At 45.9% G+C, this 15,906-nt stretch overlaps 1 protein-coding gene across 2 annotated transcripts in view; it reads right to left on the reverse strand.

Moving 5' to 3' along the window:
- ATRN (attractin) overlaps positions 1-15,906 on the reverse strand; it is a 159,788-nt gene that overhangs the window by 101,328 nt on the left and 42,554 nt on the right. For both annotated transcript variants that reach the window (XM_064448827.1, XM_064448828.1), the window contains exons 4-9: positions 11,123-11,251; positions 8,891-9,096; positions 6,221-6,389; positions 4,275-4,365; positions 1,849-2,092; positions 163-346 (exon numbers count right to left, since the gene is read on the reverse strand). In XM_064448827.1, coding sequence (XP_064304897.1) covers positions 163-346; positions 1,849-2,092; positions 4,275-4,365; positions 6,221-6,389; positions 8,891-9,096; positions 11,123-11,251 — 1,023 coding nt within the window. The remainder of the gene's footprint in view (positions 1-162; positions 347-1,848; positions 2,093-4,274; positions 4,366-6,220; positions 6,390-8,890; positions 9,097-11,122; positions 11,252-15,906) is intronic.

Below are 15,906 nucleotides of genomic sequence, written 5' to 3' on the forward strand. Positions count from 1 at the left end.
TCATAAAGGAACGTAAAAATAACAGATACAGGAGCACACCATCTATCCTGAATGCAGGCAATTACGTACTACTGTATGTACCCTTATCAAATACCCCATCCTCCCGTCCCCTACAAACAAAAATGATGACGGGGCGGTGTACGGGAGGGAGGACTGACTTACCACATACGGGAATCAACTTCGTATTTGTACAAGTCATCTGCTAGCCTGTATTTGTTGGCACTGAATGCTTTGTAACCTCCATGGATATAAATTGATCTTGTATTTGGATCGTAAACGCTACTGTGACCGTACCCTCCTTGCACCAAAGCTCCGCTCGTCTGTAAAATGCTCCATGTGTTTGTGGCTGAGAAATGAAAAATGCGGGCGACAAAAGATGGTTAATTTATCTCCATTAATAACTTATCAACAAATCTGGTGGTGAAACAAATTGGGTTTCCCTTGATTCAGCTCTAGACGCTGCCTTTATCACTTTATACCCAAAAACATGCTCCTTCAAGGAGTTTGTTGTCAAGAAGTATTCTCAAGTATTTTTAATTAGACCAGGAACGTCTCTTCTACAGTCATTTATTACATTTTGCGGACAAGCTAAGTAAACGAGAGATAAAAAGTGCAGAAATAATATACTGCGTTTCAATGACATGAAAGTGCCCGCACCACGGCTCGATTCAGAATGGTACCCAAGAGCGCTTTTATTTTATACGTATATAAAGCCAGACAGCACTGAAGCCAAGGTAAGTATGACTGCGGAGAACACTGCAGTTAAAAACTAGTATGTGATTAATGGTCCTATATCCCACTCACTAAAATAACATTGATTTGAAGCACTCTAGACATAATATAATGGCAGCTGAAACAAAAATGCTAAATTACACACCAAATCTCCGTAGCAAGGGCAGAATGAAACCCTGCACAGGCTTCCTAACTCCAGGGCAGAGCAGGCACACAAAAGGCAAAGGAACCGACTAGTCTGCAAGATCACACATGGGAAAAACAGAACGGCAGAAAACCAAATCCCTGCCCGACCCATCCCGCTTTCCCCTAGCTTTCTCCCAGAGGCAGGCAGCTCGCTCGTGTGGACACCAATGAACCAGAGTAAGCTCCAGCAGATCCTCTGGATGCGGGTGACTGAAGGAGAAGGATAACAGGTGGAAAAGTGCAGAGAGGGCCGCTATTTCTGACAACCACCAGCACATTCACGTTGTGACCTTGCTGTGCTTAGCACTTTGTTCTCCACCTGGTCAGTGGAGCAAAGGACATGCCTCCAGAGAGCCTTTTCACAGCAGCCATGCTCGGCAGCTCAGTTCATCTGGAGAGCTTCCTACACTTCTCCACTGATGATATTGGAAATCTCTGGATCCTAAAGTCAGAGGTTGGACTATTCCCAGAGTTATGGGGCAAATGGAAGGCCAGAAGGTTACTCCCTGATCCCCATGGCATTCGCTAATCACTACTGGAGACATGGGTATCAGGTTAAGTAGATACTTGGTCTGAATTGTTACAGCCATTCTTGTCTTCGCAGGATACTAAAAACCATTTCAAAAGCGTTTGCTTTGTCAGAGGGAGAGAGGAAAATTAAATGAAATTGTCCCACAGCTATCCTGCTTCGCCTCTCAATTACAGCTTTTTTGCGCTTGGGACCTAACAAGCTGTATAAAGCTGGAGGCACGTGGCTGCCTGCTCCGTGTTTGTGTTATACAAACGCTGGAAGTTAGACTGACCTTCTCATAAATACAAACAGGAGAAGAACGTATCTGTCTTTGTTTTGCTGTGTGAATATGGATCATTTAAATAATTTTCAGATCAACTCTCGCAACTGAAGCCAACGGTAGGTAGGGCCGCACTCACCCAGGTTGTATTCCTGGACATTGCTGATATACCCATAAAGAGGGCAGTGCCCAAAGATGACAAGCATGACCGCGCTGCCGTCTTGCAGGGTGACGATGTGTGCCGAGTGGCCGACAACAGCGTACTGCTCCTTGGCTTTCGGCGTCACTTGAGTCCAGGTCTGGGTGGGAATGTGGAACACCCACAGCTGGCTGGTCACGTTCCCTGTCGCATCTATTTTTCCACCATACATGTATATATCATCCTGAAAGAAGTCAGATTTAAAATGAGGCCAAAAAGTTTGGCATTTAGGAACAGGTAATATGTAAGTAATGAAGTTATGGTATTTTATCTTCTCTCAGCCTAAAGGTTTTTCTCCTCTCTCAAGGAGAACGTATCTCCCTCGCCAGTCACATTTCACATGAAAGCAACCACAACCGCCAGGGTTGGTACCCAAGTCTGTAATGCCAGAATACCTTCAACGCACACAATTCACTCTCCATCAGGGTATGGAGGGAAGGGGTACGTGGGGCAGGACTGACCTTCAGACGACAGACATAGAAATTTATGTGCCTGTATGTTAGCTGAGTCTGTAAAGATATTATCTAAAATATAGTGGAGCCTGGAGAGTAATTCAACTGATCAAAGCAGGGAAGGTGAGGCTACTTTTGGGTGAGCTGATTTGCTCTCCAGATTTCAACACCTGTGCTGACTAGGTCTGTTTTCACTACAGATGAAGCTCAGAGGCTCCGAAAGGCACCCAAAGTTAAGCACCTGAAGTTGGGTGATTTGATAAGCAAGCTGAATCCCTCCCATAGCTTGCAAATGCAAACAGCAGAAGATAGCTGGGAAGAAAGGCAGTTATGATGGAAACTCCTCTGTGTCTGTACACTAAAAGCTTTCTCTTCCAAGTTAATGCACTGACAAAGGACCCTTTGGAAAGAAGGGAGCCAGGAGAGTTAGAGAGGGTTTTATTAATCATCCTGTAAGAGCAAAGTTCCACGACTCTATCCAGTTTCCTTTGTGGGATCCTCCAGGCATCTAGGAGTCAGTCATGAATCCACCAAATTGTGTAGTGAAGCCCTGTTTCCCTACTGACAAGGCGGTAACCTTGGAAAGGGAAACCCCTACTATAGCCGGTCCCCCTGAGAACCACTGCCCGTCACTGATGGTAAATCCAGTTATCACAGAAACACAGAACCATTTAGGTTGGAAAAGACCCTTAAGATCATCGAGTTCCACCATTAACCTAACACTGCCAAGTCCACCACTAAACCATGTCCCCGAGTGCCACGTCTGCACGGTGTTTGAACCCCCCCAGGGACGGTGACTCCCCCACCTCTCGGGGCAGCCTGTGCCAGGGCCTGACCGCTCTGGCAGGGAAGGCATTTTCCCTCATCTCCAACCTAAACCTCCCCTGACGCAGCCTGAGGCCGTTCCCTCTCGTCCTGTCACTGGTGACTTGGGAGCAGAGACCGACCCCCCCCTCACTCCAGCCCCTCTCAGGCAGCTGCAGAGAGCGAGAAGGGCTCCCCTCAGCCCCCTCTGCTCCAGGCTAAACCCCCCCAGCTCCCCCAGCCGCCCCCCAGCACACTTGTGCTCCAGACCCTGCCCCAGCCCCGCTGCCCTTCTCTGGGCATGTCCCTTCTTCTGGATCACACCCTACTTTTGAACAGTTATTTGTAGAACATGCATTGAGCCCTCGCAGGTAGGAATTTCCATCCTTCTCAGGTTCTTGAAGTGTTCTGTTTGTGAATGGTGCTGTGTAGAGTTTTTCAAGTGTTTATAATTAAGCTTTATATAGGCTTGCACTGTGATGAGCCAATTAACATTCCAAAACCAAAGGTCAGTAAAGGATTAGCTCATTTCCTTTTCAAAGACTTTGCCATTCTGCTTTCATGTGGCCTGCACCCACAGCAAGGCACGCAGGTGAGAAATAAGGTAAGAAACAGTCAAACCCACTTGCCATTTCAGATGTTGAAAGAACTGACGCAGAGGTCTACTGAAGAAGCAGAAAAAGCTCCAAAAAGCCTTAATTCATCAGCTCTGCTTTGATGCCTTGGACAACAGAGCTCATAAAAATATTTATGTGGTCTGCACAAAAGGCCGTTGGGGAAGCAGCTGAACTCCAGCGAACTCTAGCTGTCAGGCGTGTCTTGTGAGCAGAGACAGTAAGAAGGAAATAACGGACTTACTGACCTCAGTCAGCTTTAAAATCTCTGAGAAAAGGGCGAAGAAGGAACACACAAGCAAAGGAACTACAGACTTCCTAGGATACCAGTCCACCGACTCCTTGGAGTACAATTACACAGACTGGGATATCCATGGACAAGGCTGTGAAGGAGAAATGCTTCTTGCAAAGCGAGGCTGATCTGTGGAAAGGGGTGGCCATAGAGGGGAAAGAGGGAGGAATCAGCCGGGAGGTGAGTCTGCAGCACTGAACTTACCTTATGTAATGCCAATGAATGACCATATCTCATCTCTACTGAGTTCACAGTGTTGTCCAGTGGAAGCCACTCTTCAGAAATAAGATCATACCTGTATAATAAAAGTTGAATTAATTTCATAGAAACATAGAACCATTAAGGTTGGAAAAGACCTTTAGGATCAGCAAGGCCAACCATCAACCCAACGCCACCATGTGTCTTAAACCATGTCCCCAAGTGCCACGTCTGCACGGTGTTTGAACCCCCCCAGGGACGGTGACGCCCCCACCTCTCTGGGCAGCCTGTGCCAGGGCCTGACCGCTCTGGCAGGGAAGGCATTTTCCCTCATCTCCAACCTAAACCTCCGCTGACGCAGCCTGAGGCCGTTCCCTCTCGTCCTGTCACTGGTGACTTGGGAGCAGAGACCGACCCCCGCCTCACTCCAGCCCCTCTCAGGCAGCTGCAGAGAGCGAGAAGGGCTCCCCTCAGCCCCCTCTTCTCCAGGCTAAACCCCCCCAGCCCCCTCAGCCGCCCCCCAGCACACTTGTGCTCCAGACCCTGCCCCAGCCCCGCTGCCCTTCTCTGGACACGTCCCCCCTTCTGGATCACACCCTCAACATCCTCGTCCTTAGGGGCCCAAAAAGGATATAGAAGGGGCCCAAAGCAGATATAGAAGCTGAGGAGATTATTGCTTGGCCTTTCCAGGATATGTGGCAAATTATTTTCATTAGCAGAAGTCCTAGATACCAAGATTTCAGCATGCACAAAGCACACACAGACTCCTTATGGATTAAAAAAATCCAGTCAAGCCTGCTCTGTTACTTAGCGTCCACGTATTGATTTGCTTTACCTTGGGTTTTCTTGCCCATGCAAAAGCAAGAGCTAAGGCGTTGCCTGCTAAGCTATGGCAACTTAAACCACACGATCCATCCAAAAGAGCACAAAAACTTTACACTAAGCTCATGTAAGTTCCGACTACATGACAGAAAAAGAACCTGCCAGTGTTTAAGAGCCTTTTTTTAATTATGTCTTCGGCATTCAAGCATATTTTTTCTGGTAACCTGAAACAAGATAAACCTTTTGCTCTGAAAATGGCCTGTGGCTGTTTAGATAAAAGAACGAACTATAGCTGTCAGGCTTACAGCCTCCTAAGATAAAATCATCTCTGAGGAAGTATTCAATGGAGCCACAGGGTATCTGTTGAAAAATCAGGCGTGACTTTGAAAAAGTAAATTTTGGAAGTAATCAGTAACTATTCTACAACTAAGCGTGCATTTTCAGCTCTTCTTTAACATCCCTACTTACCGCTGGACCTGAGCTCTGCCTTGGGTCCGTGCCAGCAAGGTGTGCAGGTACGCCCAGGGAAACATCCAGCTTTTGCCTAGATCTGCCCAAACGCCACCAAGCTCAAGAGGAAGCCTGAAATGTTTTCTATGGGGGTTTTCCGTGAGGTACACAATTATTATTTGGTATCTTAGTTACTGTTAATCTCCTCAACTAACTGCATAAATGGCATCATGCTAAATGCCGCTCCCTGTCTGGTATCCCATCCGCTACCCACAAACGTGCGCAGCAACCCCTATGTATCAACTAAGGAGCCAAACGCTCTGAAGTCACACAGATATAAGGAAGGGATAATAACACTGAAGCAAAACTACCCTCTGAATACGAGGCCAGATATGATTTAGAAGCTAGCCTAGAAATTTACAGTGAAGTTAAATGCTGTCAGAAGCAGAGGAATCAAAAATTCACTGAACATCAGGAATCCTACACAATTCTTTTCAAAATTAGCACCTCTTTGCAGCGTTTTCCCACATCTCACACGTGAATCTAAGTTTTTAAGACTGCTGTTTTCCCCTGGAGATGGAGCGTAGGCCAAAGCACAGCATGTCGGCTGGCATTTTCTAAAAATAACACTCAAACCTAAGTTCCTCTACTTAGACTTTATTATCTAGGTTTATACTCACGCTAAAACCTTCTGAGAGTCAGAATGATTGAAGACATAACCTCCAACAATCCACATTTTATTGTCATGGATTACGGTTTTGTGAGACGCTCTAGGAAGTTTTGGAAGAGCATATTCCTCCCGGGTCCAAAACGACTGATTTGCAGGAACGGGAATTGAACAGCCAGGACCTGGGAAAGGAAGGTTTAAAAATTAAGTTGATTTTTTTCCGAAGCCTGTATTTCAGCTAGAGGTCAATATCCCGCACCACAGGTGACAAAGACGGTGCATGGCCAGGTAACAGGTGAAAGCTGTGATCCTTGTTTCCTCGCCCGCACCAGCAACCTGTGATGAAACAACCAGTGTGCGATCTCCCAGCCATAACACCGCATACTTCCAATTTACAACTGTTTTCAGAACTAAAAAGCAGTTCCAGAGTAGAAGAATTAGCGACGACGCTCTGCCCTGCTCTCCCCCACTGTGATTACAGCGGGGCACGGTGCAGACCCCTTCCCACTCCTCACTAAGAGGGTATCTCCCAGCTATCGCGTGCCCTCAGAAGCCCTCACACAACCTGTGAAAGCTTCGGGAGACCCGCTCGGCAGCATGCTATAAAAACCCACGGGTCTACAGCTATCCTTCCCTCTTCTCATTCTCCTTCTCAGCAGTACATTTTTGTGCCTTGTTCACTTCTTATTCTTCCCTGTATTTCTGCTGCTCTTTAGCCAACTTTTTCACTGCCAGGCTTCCCCTCACGCGTCCCCGTGGCGTGGCAGAAGAGGAGCAGCAAGCGGCGAGGTCGCGGCAGAGTAGAAAGCAGCGTGGATGCTCTTCCTTTTTCTCAGCGTCAGCCATCCACACGCACAGGGTTAATACAGACAACAGAGAGCACAGAACCTGCTGAAGAGGCTCAAGGCTTGAAAAGGGAATAGGTTTATGAGGACGGCCTTTAGGCAGTCATAAAAGTGAATCGCTGTGTAACAGAGTTATGGTTGTGACTGTAACTAACAACAGCTGCTTGTTCTTGCAGAGCTTCTAGCAGCAATGATCTCCAGTTCAGGAAAGCAGACTGGAATCTGGTTCCAAGACTGGAACCCTTCAAAATTCCTGTTTTCTGAGGTAGAGTGACCATTTTCAGATGTAAAAAAGCTTCAGAATAAGAAAGGGGAGAGCAGCTTGCATCTCATTCTGCTATGCTTTGTGCTGGGGCTTTTGGGGTTTTCTTCTCCCCTTACACCAATCTGCTACAAAAATGAAAGGCATGGAAAAAAGAGGGGTAGGCTAAAAATTAAGCAAACATAAAGGCACCTTCGCTGTCTGTGCACGGCCGGACTCCAAATAAGCATCAGGAAGCACCGCACTGCGTACGGGGATGTGGTCTTCCAGCCCTGAAGCACGTTACCTGTGGCTGCTTTTCTATCCCAGAGGCAGCCGTGCTACCCTCAGTACTGGGTGCATTCTCCTCAGGATGCTCCTTTTGCTAACCTGGATTCTTTCCACAGCGCCTAACGCTGTTTTTGCAGCACAGCTGAGTGGTGGTAGCTGGTTGCATTTCATGGAAGACTAATCCTTCCACATCAGTCTATCTTTCTAAAGGAAACATGTACGTTTAGTCCAAACTGTTGCTAAGGCTGACATGACTGACGAGCATACCTGGATGTGAGAACGAGGCCTTCTGTGTGTTAAAACAGATTAATTCGTGCCACCAGGCTCAAATTTGCTTTAGGTGCACAGGAATGAGGTTTAAAGTTTTTATCCGATGCCAGGTTAGCACTGCTCTGCAGGGTAGCATAGCTGCTTTTAAAAGCATTTGTTACAAATGAAGTATGATGTTCTGATATGAAAAGTTAGATACTGTGTTCCTAGTCAAAATGCTAACACTTGTGAGGCAGAACATTCTCAAATCATAGAAGCACGGCATGGTTTGGGTTGGGAGGGACCTTTAGAGGCCACCCAGCCCAACCCCCTGCAGTGAGCAGGGACATCTTCAACCAGACCAGGTCGCTCAGAGCCCCGTCCAGCCTGGCCTTGGGTGTTCCCAGGGATGGGGCATCGACCGCCTCTCGGGGCAGCCTGGGCCAGGGTTTCACCATCCTCTCTGTAAAACCTTTCTTCCTTAGATCCAGCCTAAATCTCCCCTCCTTTAGGTTCAAACCATCACCCCTTGTCCTGTCACAACAGGCCTTGCTAAAAAGGCTGCCCCCATCCTTCCTACAGTGCCCCTTTAAGCACTGGGAGGCCCAGTAAGGTCTCCCCACAGCCTTCCCTTCCCCAGGCTGAACCACCCCAGCTCTCCCAGCCCGGCCTCGCAGCAGAGGGGCTCCAGCCCCCGGAGCATTTCTGTGCCCCCTCTGGCCCCGCTCCAACAGCCCCATGTCCTTCCCGTGCTGAGGAGCCCCGAGCTGGAGGCGGCGCTGCAGGGGGGTCTCACAGAGCGGGGCAGGGGGGCAGGACCCCCTCCCTCGCCCTGCTGCCCGCGCTGCTGGGGATGCAGCCCAGGGCACGGTTGGCTTTCTGGGCTGCGAGCGCACATCGCCGGCTCGTGCCCAGCTCTTCACCCCCAGCACCCCCAAGTCCTTCTCTGCAGGGCTGCTCTTAATTTCCCAATTAAATACTCCCAATTAAAATGCAAGAGCATTTTAGCAATCGAAAAGGCATCCAAGAGCTTCTCCATATGATTCAGGAGACTTACCTTGCCAGCCTGCAGAGCATAAACATGCCTTAGTATCATTAAAGTTGCAATGACCTCTCTCGGGCGCCCCGCAATCATCTGTGCAGTAGGGAATATCACAAGCTTCTCCCTTCCAGTATTTGGCACATTCACATTCAAGAGCATCGCTGCTGTTATTGAGCTTGCACTCTCCTCGGCCGGAGCAATTATTGGGACACATATTGAAACTGCGAACGTCAGGGAAAGAAGGTTTGACAGTAATGAAACAGATTCCCAAGCCGTACCTCGTATTAACGAATACAAGAGCGATGCTGGACAGAAGTTAATACAGCTATTTGTTACCATACAAACCAACGAGAGCCGCTCATCTGGAATCTGATGCAACAGACCTGTAGAGATTTGTTCTCTATGATCTACGGAGCTGCCTCACTTAAAGAGTGAAACGTTACAACGCCTCCAAAAAATGATCAAGATGATTTTTAGCCATTTGTAATGCAAATGAATTGCCTTAAAACGCCCAACAGTAAGTGAAGAATTTAATCAGCGCTTAAGGCTTCTGTGGTGTCTGTGAAATTTGTACTTAAACTACTCACAATTAAGTGCTATTCTGGGATCTGCTTACCAAGGGAACACACTTGAGATGAATCCCAAGCCAAAGATGCGCCTGCTTTGAACAATTTCTGGTTTTGTAATATCTGCAATGTAGCTGAGGCAAAACCAGATACATCCTTGGTGACGATCCAAATTCAGAGACCCTATTCATTGCCAAATTCCCATTTTTGCTGGTGTATCAACTGGTATCTCTCACAGATGGGGATCAGCACCCAATATTCTCACTGTCATGTGACAGGTGGAGTCACCGGCTCCAAGCCCGTAATTTCTCAAGCGTTTGTCGAGTGCCTATGTCCATTAGTAACTATAACGACTGTTAAACTGAAAAGAAATAAATATACCCTTCTATCTACTCTCTACAAAAATGTTAGGAGGAAACCTAACGACCAGAAGACACAGAAGAAACAAAACACAAAACAGTACTTGAAAATTGTTCGAAACGATCAAGGAACTGAAGAGTTAAAGAAATACTAAAATACCTTAAAAGAACTTTAAAAAGGCAGGTTATTCGTTAGGAGAAGGCCTCCGCCGTACCGCAATACCGACAGCCGGCGGCAGATGGTGTGATGGCTCACGGTATCAGCCAGACTCAAAACGCTACTGCTGCAGCTCCTGCGTTTCAAGTAACTTTGCAAAAGCTCCTCTTTTTCCTCTGGAGCTTGCAAGGGGTGCTGGATGCCCCGCCTTTTTCAAAAAATCCACTGTATATTGAAGCGCTTGATAAAGATGAAAGCACCAAGACTAGAATTCAAAAACCTGAGCGCTTCATTTTAAGGAAAACTTTCAGCTTTGCAGAAAGTCGGTTACGACCAGGATTTTGCAGCCGATATTTTTTTGAAAGAAAGGTGAGAACTTCTGCAAGTTACACCCAAATTAAAACCTCCCAGTGCAGCACGAATGTAATTTGTATCTGTAGGAGCAAACAACTCAAAGCCCATGATCCCCACCAGAAGCAAGCGATTCCATCTCTCTAGTATGCCCACACTGAGAGCGTTTACTTCAAAACACAGCCTTTCTAGAAGCAGTCGATGAATTAGGCAGTTCCCTAGAATTATTTTTTAAAAGCTTACCAATGAGGACTAAATAGATGTTAGCGAACAGAAAGCACCCACCTATAATATTTAAAATATGAACCAAAGAACATAACAAAACCATTCCAGACTAAAACAGAGACAGATGAAGCAATTTGATCCAAGGACTGAATAAGAGCACCCCAAAAACACCTGCCTGAGGATCCCCAGCAGTAAGTACAGCCCAGCGTCCCAAGGGAAACAAGTCTGCTTATGCAGAAGTGGGTTTGTGCAGAATTATCTCTGCAGAACGCAAAAGAGCGCACACGTGCACAAAATACGTCCGTGCTGGTTGACTGAATATGATCAAGTAAGTCTAACATAAAATAAATAATATGTTGTCTTTCTGAGCAAACATTTGCCACGCTTACAATTGACAACTGAGGTTAATGCTGAGCACATTACAGTTATTAGCCGTTGCAAGGGTGTAATAAAGATAAAAATCTAAATGCAAGTATCTACTCATAATTACATGCTTCGGTGGCAATTGCTTATTTCAAGGCAAAACTGAGAAAAGGGGAAACCTCCTTTTGCTCAACCTGCAACATCGCTTTGGAGGGGTACTACTTACTTATATGTGATGTTAAACCCTGTTAAATTATAGGCAGCATCACTGAAGAAATGCAGAAGAGCATATCCAGAAGTAGCTACAACTTCTGGTACTGTTTCGTTGCTGTCTTTCTCAGGAACAATAAGACCACTGAAAAAGAAAGAAAAAAAAACAATGTCAGAAGTGAAAAGGGAGCAACGCAACGATAGTAAGTGCATCAGTATTAGTAAAACTCAAGGTATTTGATTATACTTCAAATAAATGAAAATAATTTGTGTAATGATCATTCCCATAGCGCAGTGTTATCGGATTGTTCTTCTTCAACAGAACTCCGTAAATATTCAAAAGAAAATGTCTCGACGTGTGAGCATGGATACCCAACCAACCGCAAAACAACCCCCTTCTCAAAGGCCTAAGCACCCTCAAGACCCTCTCAGATAAAACCACATTCTTCAGGGACCAGTTCATTAAGCCCTCTTGCTTTGGCTTATTTGTCCGCAATACAGTGACCACGTCACTGAGCCAGGAGTGCGGACACACTCGGATGCCGAGGCCATCGAGGGAAGGCATTACTGCCGCCCTCAACACGTACGACTTTGGTCTACAAGAAGGGATGGCTGCCGGAAGGAATGCAAATAGAAAACCCTGAAGTAATCAGCTGGGCTCTTCTGAAAGATAAATGTATATTAGAAGTGTTTAGCCTGAGTAAACCTGAAGCTGTCTAGAATTCCAGTTATTCTTACCAAAAACCTACTTTTCCCCCCTTATTATTCTGCCATGATCTAAACCCGACCCGTTCCTATAACAAGGTGCCATGTCTGAAAACCAGAAATTACTGCGTCCCCAAAGCACGACACCTGCTGTACCAAGCCAAACCAAAGGCCTGCAGAGCCCAGTATTTCCTCCTGACTAAGGGCTACAGCAAATGCTTCGGAAAGGCTGCGACAAACAAAGCAAGCACGGAACATTTTGGCGATGTGTTATCCACCTTCCAGAAACCCACACTTCAGGTGCTTTGACCTGGAGAACGCACCCAAATCCGCACATTTAAATGAACCATTCACTCGGGCTTCTATCTAATTCCTTTCTCAACCGTTTATATACCCTTTCCACCTGGAAAATGTGCAGCAGGGAGGTCAACAATTTAACTCCGCGATGGCAGAGAGAGGATTTCCTACCCTCGCTTTACATCTGCCGCCTCGTCATTCACTGATGCCTCTTGGGCTTTTCCTCTATGAGAAATAAGTACAACCACCCTTACCGACCATCTTCCTGCCATCCGCTCTTTCATAAAGCTCCATCCGACCCATCCCATCCACATTTGTTGCCTTTTCTGTCCTAAAAGACTCTCGCGCTTGCTGTTCCCACCTCGTTCATGGCTTCACACGTGTGGTCGCGCCTGGCTGTTCCCCTACACCCTTCCACGTTCTGCCAGATCCTCCGGCCTTTTGGTTTTCCAGGCGTGGTGGAGAGAAGGAAGGATGGTGGGCAAAAGTATATACAGTATTTGAGATTGGATAAGGTACAGAGTTGTGTAGTGGTTTGCCAAAACACTTGGAGTAAGCTGAAAAGGGGACTAAATGTCTCTTAAAAAGAGTAACTACTACCTATTTACCTCTTGCGCAAAATAGTTGATATCTGAAAGGGAATGTTTATTCTTCTTTCAACAGAAGCCTGACAACACCAAACAAAGAAGTCAATTCCTCCCTGATACAAAAGACATAGGAGGAAGCATAAATTGGAAGTCTATTGAATTTACTTTTTTAAAAGCCTTTATCTAAGTGCACCGCCTGCCACCATTCATAGTCAGCTGCTATTTTCTTGTAGAGAACCATCCTTCCCCCAGCCTCAGTCCTATTTTCAAAGACTAAGTCAAAGCTTTTTGACAAAGAGAGACTCTAGACCCCAGAGCGGAGCGTGTCGAGCAGGGAACCCAAGGCAGCTCGGGCCGCTCCGGGGCTGCAGGCAGGCAGCAGCTCTCCTGGGAAGGCAGCTGAGCCTGGCTTCATGCCCCGCGACTTCTGAATATCCGAGGGCACCATCGACTAAAAAGCAACTATGAAAAGAATTTTTCCCCCTGAAAAGAGCTTTATTTTTCCTCTATTTAGAACAGAAAGCAAATGCATTTGAAGACAGTTCCCTAGGACCGGGTAAATGAGTTTCTACACCCGAGGAAAACGCTCACAGCTATCCACAGCAACCCATTCACATCGCCTGGAAAGCACTTTTTTGTGACCTGAATTTTTCTGTCCCCGTGATACAACACAATGGTGTGCTTGAAGAATAACAGAGACACCCGGTGATCCTTTCCAAAAGCTTTTGCTAGAGATGTTGGGGATGTTTGCACCAAGAGTAACAGAGGAGCGTGTTACCTACGGTGGGGTAAAGCCGCAAATCTGTACAACAGCCTTCCTGCACAACCACCTTCTTGTAGACAAAAAGATATCCTTTTTTTTAATCGACATGCCATAAAAACGCAGTGACCCGATCCCGTGTTTTGGCTAAACAACTCCAGCACCTTTGCAGATATGTAGCTCAATTAATACTTCCTTGTGAGAAAGCCAATTATTTCTCCTCCTTTCAGATCTCGAGGAGATGGGATTAAAAGGCAAAATTCACTGCTTTTTCATCCATGCGTTGAGGTGCCTGTTTCATTCTATAATCGGAGACTTCTCATCAGAGGATGATCTCTCCCAAAAGACCGTCTCCCGAAACAAAGAACAAGAAGTCTAATAAACTTCTCCTTGCTATTTGATTCATCCGTTTTCCTCTGTAATGCAAACTGTAGGAAGGTATGTCTCCGCTACAGGGGAACAGACATCTCAGTATAATTCAGGGCAGGGCAAACTACAGCTCAGGGACAAGAGAAAACTCCTTTGTTCTGATTTACTCTTCTTTGGTTTTATTCTTGCAGCACTTATCACCGATATTACAGGGCAATCTAACTGGAAAGCCCTGGAGCAGGGAAAGCAACGGCAGCAAAGAACAAAAAGTACAGAGCGAATAGCGGTAGTGAGAGAAACAAAATCCCCACCAATAATCTCTCCTAATAAAAGGACTAGCACCGGACACTGATTTGTTCTCCCTTAAAAATCTCAGTTTTGGGGTTTGTTTGGGAAGAACGGAGGTACCTCTGTAGCAGATGCTCTCACCGCTGCTCCCGCTTGCTCCCTTCTTTATATCTTTTTCTGATGACGGGTATGCAAATATACTAAAGAGGACGTTATCCCACCAACACAAGTTTAAAACGGCCCGATGAAACTTAACAGACAGATCGTAATTGCGCTCAGAGACGGCCATGAAGAGAACACAACACGACGATAACGATAAGGTCCTTCAGAGGTCAAACCTTGCAAACCACAAATAAATTAGCATGTGCAGAGCAATGTTTTGAATAAACCGGCACAAGAAAAATTCACATTATCTGCCATGAAAAAAAAAAAAGAATCCAATAAGCAGAATCAAAACGATAAAGGATTATGCAAAACTTCCTTTAAACTACAATCCGGAATCTCTCAGAGACTCGACTCTGGCCAAGATTAGCCTATTTCACAATGTACCGCTTCTATTTCTTTTCATAAGGTTTCAAAACATTTCGCAATTGTCAATCATCGCTACTCCAAAGCAAATAAATACTCCTACTCAGCTAAGCCGTCCAATGACTCTATTTCTTAGGCGTTGAAAGGCAAACCTCTGTTTTGCCCTGAAACAACTTCTATTTTCCTTGTGCTGGATTTGTAGAGTCAGTGGCTGAGTGAAAAACAATATCCAGGAGACCCAACTTCTCTATCGCCCTGCACCCACCGCCTGCCTTGCTCACTCCCCTACGCCATAGAAAAATGGGAATTATTTAAAACAAAGAGCACCTTCTCTATTACTGTTCCTTGATTTGCCATGCAAGCGTCACGGTGATGGTGTATTCATCATTTTCTCCTGAGACACAACCTGCCAGCGTGGCAGAGATGAAAAGCATAAGATGCTACTGAGCAGAAAACAGGCAAGAAGGAAGAAGGTAGAAGACATGAAAGGACAAGGAGAAAATACAGAATACAGATCACAGAGAAGTGAAAGAATAAAGGTGATACCAGAACACTGGTAGTATACTGGATTCTCGATCTATCAAAACACAATGACGAACCGTTCTCTTGTCATTTTTTAATCCTTTGACCCATCTGGACACACACATATACAAAATAACACCGTTTCTCCTTATTGCACATCACCGTACTCACAACTGCAAGAATAGAAATAAACAAAAAAAAAAACCTGCCAAAAGTAGAAATTACAAGAAACTAAAAATAAATTCATGCCAAAAAATACAAAAGGAAGGATGAAAACAAGGAGACATCTCAAATTAATTTTCTTAAAGGAAAAGCTAATATTCCCGTGCAGCAAGATGGCTCCCGAACATAGACTTTCAAGGAAACAAAGCATTACAGTGACACTTATAAAATTAAAACAAAAAAAGACTCATTACTGAGAACGGGCAACACCCAGTCTTGAAACCATCTTCCCTCACGGTGCTACAGACAGACCCAGCTGGGACCTGTTGTAGAGGCCCAGTGCCGGGTCCTGCCCTTGGGTCACACCAACCCCAGGCAACGCTGCAGGCCTGGAAGTCCACTGAACTGCTCCATGAAGCGAGTGTGTGCATGCTGACCATACTGCACCACAGCCCATACAATATATATTATATATATAATATATCTCCTACCTCAGGATGCAGAATAAAAACAGATTTGGGAGAGGATGGCTGATTATGCGCTGAGTGCCAGCTCCATCAGAGGGAGAAAACACTGACAGGC

The sequence above is a fragment of the Phalacrocorax carbo genome, chromosome 4 (assembly GCF_963921805.1).
Source record: "Phalacrocorax carbo chromosome 4, bPhaCar2.1, whole genome shotgun sequence".
NCBI classification, from domain to species: domain Eukaryota; kingdom Metazoa; phylum Chordata; class Aves; order Suliformes; family Phalacrocoracidae; genus Phalacrocorax; species Phalacrocorax carbo.